Here is a 12,053-nt window from a genome sequence, read left to right on the forward strand (position 1 = left end):
GGAAGGAGAAACACCAGGATGAGAGACATCTTCACAAGCTGCAATGCCACACAGATTGAGTGCAGCAGCTCTCTTATCTCCAAACCCCCAGTGGATGGCCACTGACACCAAGACAGTCCACCTGGTAATCGAGGTGGCTACCATGTGGTCAGGGAGCAGGTGGAGTACGCACTGCGTCCACTGGAAAAGAGAACTTGCACACTCCTGGTGGGATGGGGCAGAGTGGCTCAAGGTACCCTGCTACTCAGAATGGAGCCCAACTTAAAACTTGCAAATTGTTTATTCTGGAATTTCCATTTAATTTTTTTAGACCTAGGTTGACCATGGTTAAAACTCCAGAAAGTAAAACCTCAGAATAGGGAAGACTGCTGTAGAGTTTTTCATTAGAAAATATAATTAAATTCAGGGGGCAAGTAAGTTAAGGTGCCCATGAGAGGGAACTGCTTCATAAACAAAGCACAAGGAGAAACACTCCGTACCCTAGTCTAAGGAAGAGCCAACCCGGTATTCCAGACCCTGCACGAGGAGCAGGAACTCGTCTGTCCCTAGCGCTTATGCTATCTGTCTTTTGTAAACAACATCATAACCCTGCGAGGAGGTAAGGAGAACAAGACCCACCGAGATCCACCAGCCACGTGCTCTCTCCACCTTCCCCTACAGACACAGCAGCACCCGAGGTGAACAGCACGTGCACAGATCTGAACTGCTGCGTAACTGCAAGCAATGCGTTCTTCATGGTGACAGTGTGGACCTGGCGTCCCCAGGAGGGCGCCCAGCCCCTGGATGTACTACTCCATCAGGACTCGGATGTCGTCAGACAGGGGCGGTCCGGCCCACGCCACCCACCTGCATCACGAACTCCCTGCGGCGGGGGAGGCCTCGCTCGGTGAGCAGTGTGTACTCCGGCTCCTTCTCCTTTTTGGCCTGCTGGATCTGGGCCAGCCTGCTAATTGGATTCATCCCTTGGCCATACTCTGGGCTCGTCTGTAGCTGTGAAAGAAACAGTGCGTGTAGAAACTGTGTGCCACGTTACTGCCAAGACAGACCCAGCAATTCAGTCGGCACGTGATGGGAGACAGATTTTACACTGACTTAGTGGCTCAGAATTAATCAGATGTTTTATGACTTCTGATTTTTCTAAGGTGACACTAAGGTCTTAGCAAAGCAACATCAGTATTTCACTGTGAACACACAAGCATCGCTACAATGCTGGCTTTTTTATTTTCTTTCGCTATGTCACCAAAGCTGGTCTTAAATGGTCCCCCTGCCTTAGCCTACTGAGTAGCTGGGACTACAGGCATGAGCCACCTGGTGGTGCCTGCTTTTTAACAAGTTTCAGCATCTGACAGTAAATAAAGAGGTAGAAAAATATAAATCTCCATTTCCCCAGAAATCTGTATAATTGTCCCTCAGTATCTGCAGGGGACTGTTCCTGGATCCCATAAGGACACCACAGTCTGCAGCTGATCACGTCCCATATATAAGACGGGGCCGTGGGCACATGAACTACGCACCCCGCCCTGTGCTTCAGATCACCTCAGACAACACCCGGTCAGGAGGGGCCGTGCTGCGCTGTATGGGCAAGACAGCAGGGGCACAGCTGTGGGCACCGCCAGCACACACTGTCTTCCCAGAGAGTTTCAGCCCGAAGTTGGCCAGATGCGTGGACAGGAAACAGACCACACTGTGAGGGTTCCGGCTTTCCTAACCATTTCTGAAAATCCAGAGACCACTACCGAAAGCTGTTTTTTGTAACCTCCAACTGATGCCACATGGAAAGCAGCTGAGAGTCCTAGGTACTGCCTGCTGGCCTCCTGTGCCAAGGACTCCTCACCCATTCCACTATCAGAAGCCATTTCCAGGACCCCTGAAGCACGAAAAGGAAGAGTGCAATGCTAATGTTGAAGGAAGAAAAATCTGGATCCTGACATGGCATCAAACTGTACTGGAAATCACAGCAGCATGGACCCCAGCATTCAAACACACCCCCGATGGAACCCTGTCCCCTTTCTGGTGGTCGATGTTTTCACAGGTCCATTAGTGGGGTTCAAAAAAAATCCAAAAGGCGGCAGCATTCAGTAAATGCGCACAGACCCCTCCCCCCACCTCAGGACCCACGCTGGTCATGGACAGAGGCCCCCCATTCGCCCACATGCCCCTCAGGCAAGCTTAAGGTTCTGCAGGGCAACCTCGGGGCTGCAGCGAGCACCCTCCACAGAGGTGCGCACACCTGCGCCCACTCAGTGGCCTCATCTTGACCCGACCTGGGGTTCTGGTGTGGCATCTGTGAAGGGTCTGTCAGGTCTAGCATGAGGCATTTAGTCCCGCCCCTTTGGCTTGAGGGACAGCCGCCGGGCTTCCAACTGTCCACCCTGTGGGGCAATGACAGCGGCCCCCTGATCAGATGGGGTCGCACACCTTGCCTGTGGGCTTGGTTTTCCTCTTGATCCTGGGCTTCACGCGCTCCACCGCAGGCAGGGGAGGCAGCTTCCTGAGCTCCTCCAGCACGGCCCGGGCCGCGTTCTTCTTGGAGATCTTCTTGCTCTTCCCTTCCCCTTCCCCCACGAACTCCCCAACCGAAACCCTGGTCACGAAGCTCTTCATGTGGGGCGGGCCACTCTCCCGGGCCACCTGTGTCAGAGGGAAAGACTGAGTGAAAGCGTGACACACTTGTTAGAAGCTGTGGGCACACTGGTTGGCACACTCACTCCTCATGAAGCACACAGGTCGGGGACCAGGACGGGGCCCAGGAAGCCAACACACAGCTACAGCGCAACAGCGAGCAGGGGGCTTGGCGAGTTTCTCCTTCCCTTTCTTCCTACTCTTCAAACTGGCTGAGGTTGCCGAGTCTGAATCACTCAGGCCTAGAAAAGGGGGACTTTCTCACCCAACCCCATCAGAATGGCTCACCTCTTCCCCAAGGTCCTGGGTTCAGTGTGACCCACTGCAATTGGCAGAAGCTGGCCCAGAAAAGCCCAGAAATCATTGAAGCCCAGAGTTCAAGTGTGTTATCTGCTGTAAGCCTCCAGCCAAGACAGAGCTTGCTAAATACTGGCAGCTAAGCAACAGTAAACAGGAATTAAAAAATCTCTAAGCCCTGGTAGAAGGTGAATTACAGTATATATTAAGTGAAAAAACGGAACCGTAGGAGTGTATATAGTCTGGTAATTTAACTGTTAGAAAAAAAAGGTTTACAGATGTATTGGCAAACACAGACACACGTGTGTTTATAGGCTTATTTTTGCAAAAAGACACACAGAGGGGATAAAGCAGAAATCAATGAGCCACCACAGGTGGGAGGAGCAGGACAGACTGCAGGAGATGTGAACATATCTTTTGTGCAGTTTTGAAATTTTGGAACCATTTAGTGTTTAACTTTTTTTTTCTTAAACTAAGCCAACAAAAATGGGGAGACCTAAAACAGTATGAACAGAAACAACTGCATTCTGAAGCGATCACATGATCACACGGAAGGAAAATAAAAATCAAATCCAACGTACACTAGCCTCAACACTCTGAAAGAGCAACAACATTAGAAGACTTACACTACCAGATTTCAAGAATTCCTGTAAAGTTACAGCAACTATATTATCATAGTATTGAGTAAGGATACACAAACAACTCCACAGAACAAAGTACAAGAACAGACCTGCACAAAGATGGTCACCTGACTTTCAGCAAACACAGCAAAGCAATCAAAAAGTTTTTAAAAAGTTACTAGATACTCACATGGCAAGGGTTAGGGGAGACTGAGCCATGATCACTAATTTATACCACAAACAAAAGTTAACTGGACCTAGGTAGGTGCAGTAGCACACACTGGTAACCCCAGCAACCTGGGAGACTGAGGCAGGAGGACAGCAAGCTCAAGGCCAACCTAGGCAATTTCATGAGACCCTGTCTTATAATTTTTTTTTTTTTTTTTTTTTTTTTTTTTGCAGTGCTGGGGATCGAACCCAGGGCTTGTGCTTGCAAGGCAAGCACTCTACCAACTGAGCTATATTCCCAGCCCCTGTCTTATAATTTTAAAAAAGAAAAATCATTATTTGGATCATATACCTAGATCACAGACCTAAATGTGAAAGCTGAGAATTATAAAGGTCTTAGAAGAAAACTTGATGATCACGAAGTTGGCAGATATATATTCAGATGAATACCTAATAAAATTTTTAAAAGATCAGGGATGTAGCTCAGTGGTGGAACAATTGCCTAGCAGGCTGGGGCAGGGTGTTGTTACGATATTCAATGTTAGAATGTAAATCAGTACAATCATTTTGGGAAACTGGCAATTTTATATTGAAGTTAAAGTATCTACCCTGTAACTCAACAATTCTGAGTGCACATGTACACAAGACTTACAGAAGAATATCACAGCAGCTTTAAAACAGTCCCAAGAGGAAACCGTTCAAATGCTATACATTGTTCTACTGAACAAGGTATAATCTGTTTCACACTCATACAAGACTATAACTCAGAGGAATAAACTACTAATACACACATGGATGGAGCTCAAAAACATGGCAAGCGTGAGAAACCAGATGAAACCGTATTGAAGTCTGAGTGTAAGGGAGACTAATCTAAGTGGAAGAACTCAGAAAGCATCTCTTCTGGGTTGGGATTAACGAGAGGGGTGGTAGGGACTTTCAGAGGTGGCGAACTGGTCTGTATCTTCATCTGGGCAGCAAGTTGTTTCGTACATACATCAAACGATACTGAGGTGCGCACTGAAGACACACACGCTTACTACATATAAAGCACACTTCAGGCACGTTGCTGCCATGGGGAGAAAGAGTCCAAGTCCAACTCTCTGGAACATGATGCGATGCTTGCAGCAGAGAGAGAGAGAGAGAGAGAGAGAACAGAAAGGAGGAGGCCTGTGATGCTGGATTGAAATTAAGAGGGTATAACCTGTAATTGAAAAGATACCCACATCTGTGCACTCCACCTGCTATAAGAGCCTAGAGGCAATGACACCCCAGCAGGAGGAGCACGCCTGCCCTGGCTTCACCCTCCACCCCAGGCAACAGCACCAGGGTTCCAAGAGGAAAGGCCAGAGCCCTTTCTGCTAGAAATTTCCCGTTCTACTGGGGCCAAAGTTAGGGCAGAGAAGGTCCAAAGTAAGGCAAATAAGGCATTGTGTGTTCCAGAAAGTGAGGTGCACACCCAAGTCTGAGGAGGTGTAAGGCAACGTAAGGAGAGGACTGTCCCTTCAATAAACTGCACAGGAGCCGTGGGACGTCCAAACACAAAAAACCCAAAACAAGAAAAAATGACCCTTAACTCACGCTTTGTGGGAAAATTCACTCAAAATCCATCACGAATTTAAATTAAGAGCTAAAATGATAAACTTGTAAAAGAAAACAAAGGCAGGGCTGAGGAGGCAGCTCAGCAGTGAGCATGGCCTAGCGCGTGCTGGGTCCTCGGCTCAGTCCCACCAATACAGGGAAGAAAAAGGAAACCAACGGAAAACAAAGCGCACAGCCATCAACTGTGAACTCTAGACCAGGAACTGTGAAGGAGACCACCGACCAACTACACCACATCAAAACTCAGTACTTCTCTCCTGAAGACCTTAAGATAAAGACGAGCCACAGGCGGGGAGAAGTATCTGTGAAATACAAATCTAATAAAAACATATTCAGGATATATAAAGAACCTTCAAAATTCAGAAATAAAAATATTCTAAAAAGTTGTAATACTCTCAAAAAGGCAAAACTTCGGGGACAGAATTCAGATCACAGCCACAGAGGCTGACAGGATGAGAGACTTCTGCGTCATGCTGACGTGCAGTCACTCAGTTTTGTACACGTACCTTAACACACCACGCTAGAAACAGGGTGGCTGTGTGTGGAAATTACCTCAAGAAACCTGACCCTCCATACACCAAAAAAAAGGTGATGGGGCATGTCAAAGGGCACCAGAGCCAGCTTGGGGGCATGCTGGCATCAAAATGAATGATTACAATAAGGAGAAATGCCCTGAATAAAAGAAAAAGCAACACATCTCTTCAGCTATAATGCAAGAGGGGACGAAGTAGTTCTCTTTACAGTAGAACACCAACTCAAAAATGCAGATGACCCCTCACATGATGGGTGAAGCGTCTAGGATCGTCACTGCCTGGGAGCCACAGGGCAAGCGTGCGGGCGCAGCCTCCAGGGTCCCCACAGGATACGATCCAATCATGATGGGAAAGTCCTTGGGGAGCACATCTGGTGTGGAGCCCTGAAGTCAACAGACGACATGTGATCCCCGAGAAAGACCAACACTGCTCCTGAGGTGATCCTGCCAAAACACGCATCGCTCATGAGCAATCAGAGGTGCCCGCCCAAGAGGAGGGCCATTTTATAAATAAGTGACCTCCAGATGTCAAAGTCATAAAAGACTGAGGAGCTGGCAGAGGTTAAAGGAGAGCGAAGACACATCTACTAAATGCCAGGTGGGACACTGCTGAACTCTAGACCTGGAAAAAATTCTATACTGGGACAACTGGCAGCCTGTGGCCATACGATGTGTGCATAACAGCACCACAGAATGCTGACTCACTCTTATTAGGTCAGCAGTAACTCTGGTTATTTAACTCTGGTCTATTAACTCTGGTTATTTAAAAGAATGTTCTTGCTGGAGGTATACATGCTGAGATATTGGAATCAAAGGGCATCATATCTGACCATTACTCTCAAATGATCTGGCAAAAATAAAAAATGGAAACAAATGATATTACAGAAAAAGAAAAGGCAGATGTGGTAAACGTTCACAGTTGGTGAATCTAAGTGAAGGACACATTCACTATCCTGTTCTTGCAACTTTTCCATAGGTTTGAAATTTCTGAAAAATCAAACGTTGAGAAACTGTCCAGCAAAGAGCAGTGAAGCCCAAGAAATGGCTGTGAAGTGCTGGGGGGTAGTCAGGAGGGACCTTAGCCCCACAGCCTGTCCCCTTCAAGGAAAAGGAACCTGCAGGGACTGCAAAGAACTTCCCCAGGTGTCCCTCACCCGACAGTCGAGATTCTGGAATACTCCTTCCCAGAACGACACTTTCTATATCCTCAGAATAGACTTGAAATCACAGGGCAGCCACCCTGATGGCTCACTTCAAGTCACAGCCCTTGGCTCTGAGAAGCGTGTTCACTGTCAGCTCCTTGGGACTCCCTGGGGCTCTCGGAGCGTGACTACCCTGAGCACGGATGTGCCCAGTGCCTCCAAGGCCTATAGTGTGACCCCATCACTTCTGCGGGCTGTTTCACCAAGGGTCAAGCTGTCCACGCTTTTCCAAAATGCCCAATGGCTCCTGCCTTCTCCTATCAACACCTAACCTAGCTTCCTAGGTGACAGATTTTACTACCAAAATCTTATCAAAAATTAACTGCTACATCAATTTATTCAGTAAAAAGTTTCTAAGCATCTGATATATGCACCAGGCAATCTTCCAGACGCAAAAGAGCACAATGTAATAAAGAATATGATCCTCTTGATATGAGTTATTCCATGAAAAGGACTCATACTACAAACGCAATGCTACCACCAACACACAAACTATTATTTAAGAAGATACTAACCGCCAGAGGGCACTCCTACAATTTACCTTATGTGACTACTTCCTAAACGTTACACATTCCTTAACACAGGTTTCAAAGACAAACCTGAAAGATAAACAAAAATGGAGGTGGGAAAAGAAGCAATCTGGCCCCCAGACTCCACAGAGAAAAAAACATAAAGTGGCATAAGGTTTCAGAAAGTTCTATGACTCTCAGGCAGAGGGCTGCAACTAGTGTGAGTAGGTGACAAAATTCACAGAAACCCAGGCCCTCGCCCCAAGCAGTCAACCTAACCCTGAGGGGACCTGAGACATCTCCCACTCTCCCAGTCTTGACTCCCTCCCTCCAATCTTTAAAAAAATTCACTGTCATGGCATACTAACCCTCAGCAGGGGAGAAAAGGGATATTTCTTCCCTCTTTTACATTAGGTGCCCAGGAAGATCTTGTGACTTCTTTGGGATGCAGGTCCCCAAAGTTGGGTAGTCCCTACCCAACAACCAGGCCTGCCATTCTGTCTGTACTGCCCCCTCTCTTCCCCAAACCCGTCCCTGCCTCCCCAACAGAAGGAGAGAGATGGCAAGGGATGCAGGAGCGGGAGGCTCTGTACTCCGAAAGGGAGAATAACAGAAACCTCTTGTCTCGCCTGCTGGGGCAAGGGTAGGCAGGGGCAGTGAGGGGGACAAGGGAGACCCTCGCACACAGGCCAGTTCTGTTTGACGTGCAGGAGGCACCCCAGGCAGTGGGTCAGAAATTGGCATCACTTAGGGATGGATGAAGGAAGACATCTGGGGCAGGTTAGGGTACTAGCACACGATAGGGAGAAGGGAGAGCATAGGGAGAAGGGAGAGCGGCGAAGCTGGGCATGAAATCTGAGAGTCATCTGCTGCTACAAAACAGCTACAAAGCTTAAGTATGTTACAGGATAATAAACTTCACACAGGCTTTGCAAAATAATTCTATAATCAAGTATGGGATTGAGAAGAAAGAATTTGCCAGGCATCAAACCATAAGGGAAACTTCAAAAACAAAATCCTCCCTTGTCTTTGAAGGAAACATTAAATGAATTTTATTTTCAATTCTGAAAACGAATCCCATTAAAATTGTTTTTAGATTACAAAATCCCACAACAAATAGAGTTATGAAACAGGTGGACTTGGGTGCGGACACAGACTATGAGGAAACCAACGTCTTTTTCAAAATTATTCTGACAAGACTGTTCAGGACCAGTAGAGGAGATTCTCAATACTTTGGAGATAAAGATGCTTTTTTTAAAAAAATATATTTTAGTTGTAGATGGACACAGTATCTATTTTTATGTGGTGCTGAGGATGGAACCCAGGGTCTCGTACTTGCAAGGCAAGCGCTCTACCAGCCAGTAGAGACTGAGCTCCAGTCCCAGCCAGTAAAGACGCTTTTAAGACTGTTGAAAGCAAGGGACCCTCTGTCCTAAAGAGTATGTGAGTGAAGAGGCCAGTATTCTACCAACCACCTCAAAATGTTCAGAGACCAACCGAGGCCACCCACAGCCAGGCTAGAGATCTAGGGACATCCCTAGGTTAAGGACTCCAGGAGAAGAGAATACTACTACTTGGCTAAACACAAACTCTGAATCTTAAATGTGAAGGTCCATGTTATATGAATATTATTCAAATGATATTTGGGGAAAAAAATCATTCCTAAGAGGAATTCCACAATATATGATAACACAAAGTCCTACATGAAAAATAAACTTACCTCGAAATTCACAGGCAAGTTCCGTTTAAGTGCAATCTCGAACACTTGACTTATTTCAGATTTATTGAGATTTTCTTCTTCTGATTCTCTTCCATTCATCTAGAAGAAGAATAACTGTTTAGTAGTTAACTTTTAACAAAACCAGCCTCAGTAATAAATCTTAAAGGCACTGAACCTTGACTTTATGGACTTAACAATAAACCAGTGACCAAGGCCACATGTGTACCATGTGTCTCTGAATTTAAAGGTTAAAAGAAAACACTCTGTCAAACATGGGTCAGATAGGACCTCATAAAAGCACCCTCGGCGAGGCACCCGCAGCAGAGGGTATGCATCTCAGGCATGAAGCAGCCAACGCGCTGCAGCAGGGTGCCTGTGCTGCCTGAGGAGAGACCTCCAGTGCACTGGAGCACCGGAGCCACTGCTGGGATCCACACACAGGTCTGTGTGGAACGCACGGCTCAGATGCAAGTCTCTCTACCTCAGGTACATGGGCTTCTTGTTTGGCCATAAAATCCCATAAAGTCATAAAATCACCATGTTATACTCTGGCACTTGGCAAAAATTCAAGACACAATCTACTGAAACCTTGTCCTCCCAAGGGCAGAGTGTCTCTTTATAACAAAGTGCTTTTACAGCCCTGCAGCCAGCAACGGGACCAGAGAGGTGTGGGGACATCCCCCTCTGCAAGCTGATCACAGGTTTCACAGGGCACTGCAGCAATGGCACGAGAAACACGAGCTTGGCAACAGCAAAGACCCGCACGTGCAGGGGAGCTGCTCCCTTCACGGCATCGCTTCTGCCAGGGAACCCATGGAGGCCTGTCTCCAAGACCAGGACTCCAGGTAGCACCCGTGGCGGAACCATGGCACGACGAGGGCGGACTACCCAAAGGGACGTTTCTTAATTTTATCGGGCAGATTCCCAACTACACTGGAACCATATGTCAGCCGTGATAAAAAGTAAAACAGATGAAACAAAATGCAGGTTTAAAAAAAATCACTACACGCTACAGTATAACTCTGGACAAAATGAATCGATCCCGATGCCATTCATGATTCCTCCTCTCCTTTCACAATGGTGCTTCCTCTCCAGTGTAGTCTCACTTTACTCTCAGCCTCCACAAAGGCACTATTTGCACAACATTCCTATGGTCTACTAATCCTAAACAGGAAGACACCTTTTTCTTTTTTATCTTCTAACAAGGTCTCTCCACGTTGCCCAGGGCAGCCTCGAACTCCTGGGCTTAAGTCATCTTCCTGTGTCAGACTCCTGAGGAGCTGGTTTTACAGGTGTCCAAGACGCAAACAGGAGTCCTCACGCAAGGTGCCTCAGGAGACTGCAGTTCCACAGAGGACTGGACTGACATTAATGTATGTATTCACTTGTTTATTTATTTGGTACTGGGTATTAAACCCGGGGGTGCTGCAGCCCTGGACTACATCCCCAGCCCTTTTTGAAACAGGGCCTTGCTAAATTACAGTGTCTCACTAAATTGCTGAGGTTGGCCTTGAACATGTGATCCTCCTGCCTCAGACTCCTGAGCTGCTGGCATTACAGGTGTGCACCACCACACCAGGCTGAAATTTATTTTTATAAATAGATTTTAAATTTGGAGAAAAAAAAAAAAAAAAACTGAATTTTAAAAAGTATGTTCAATAAATGGTACTAGAAAGAACAGATTTCTGCACATACAAGCACAGTGGTGCCAGCCTATAATCCCAGTGACTCGACAGGCTAAGGCAAGAGGATCACAAGTTCAAAGACAGCCTCAGCAACTCAGAGAGACCCTGTCTCAAAATAAAAAATGAAAAGGCTGGGGATGTGGCTCAGTGGTTAAGTGCCCCTGGGTCAATCCCTGGTACCAAAGGTGGTGAGTGGGGAGGAAGTAATATAAAGTAGAATCCTTACCTCGCATTATATTTAAAAATTAACTCAAGGTCTGGGGATATAGCTGAGTTGGTAGAGTGCTTGCCTTGCTAGCATAAAGCCCTGGGTTTGATCCCCAGCACCGTAAAAAAAAAATTAACTCAAAATCAATAAGCTTCAGTGAGAGCTAGAGCTACGGCACTCTTGGAAGAAAACCTAGGGGGAAAGCTTCGTGACAGTGGATTCGGCAATGATTTTTTAAATATAACACCAAAACTGCAGGAAGCATTAAATAGATGAATTATACTCCATCAACATTTACAATTGTGTGCATCAAGGGACACTATCAAGAGTGAAAGACACAAGCTGGGCCTAGTGTGCACACCTGCAGTCCTAGTTACTCAGGAGGTGGGCATGGGAGGGTCACTTGAGCCCAGGAGCTCAACGGCAGCCTGGCCACAGAGTGAGAGCCCATCTTGAGGGAAGAAAGGTCACAGTGAAGATGACCTACAGAATGGGACCGACAGCTCAGCTTCAGACAAAGGGTGAGGGACAAGAACACAAAAAGAACTGCAACTCACAACAAAAGCACAAACCCATTCAAAAATGTCAATTTCTCCAGAGAGACACAAATGGCCAACGAGTACATGAAAAGATGTTCTGCACTAAAAAAATGCAAAACAGAACCGCAGCAAAGTGCCACGTCAAGCCCACAGAAGAGCAAACGCCAGCGGGCACGTGAAGAAACCACACCCAGCGCCGAAGGTGCTGCCAGGAGAGCAGCGGCCGCCAAGTGACCCAGCAGTGCCACCCGAGGGTACGGCAGGAACGCAGGCAGAGGCCAGAACCCGCACCGCTGTCCACCGCAGCACCACTCACAATGGCCCCAAGTCAGAACCCAGCACATCTACCAGC

General features: G+C 47.0%; 1 protein-coding gene across 11 annotated transcripts in view; it reads right to left on the reverse strand.

Moving 5' to 3' along the window:
- The window catches only part of STAU1 (staufen double-stranded RNA binding protein 1), a 54,422-nt gene that overhangs the window by 6,806 nt on the left and 35,563 nt on the right, over positions 1–12,053 (reverse strand). For 8 of the 11 annotated variants that reach the window (XM_079127033.1, XM_079127030.1, XM_079127025.1 and 5 more), the window contains 3 exons: positions 9,270–9,368; positions 2,419–2,649; positions 847–990 (listed from right to left, as the gene is read on the reverse strand). In XM_079127033.1, coding sequence (XP_078983159.1) covers positions 847–990; positions 2,419–2,649; positions 9,270–9,368 — 474 coding nt within the window. The remainder of the gene's footprint in view (positions 1–846; positions 991–2,418; positions 2,650–9,269; positions 9,369–12,053) is intronic. The other 3 variants (XM_079127028.1, XM_079127031.1, XM_079127027.1) reach the window with 1 other exon arrangement.

The sequence above is a fragment of the Sciurus vulgaris genome (genome assembly GCF_902686455.1).
Source record: "Sciurus vulgaris genome assembly, chromosome: 2".
NCBI classification, from domain to species: domain Eukaryota; kingdom Metazoa; phylum Chordata; class Mammalia; order Rodentia; family Sciuridae; genus Sciurus; species Sciurus vulgaris.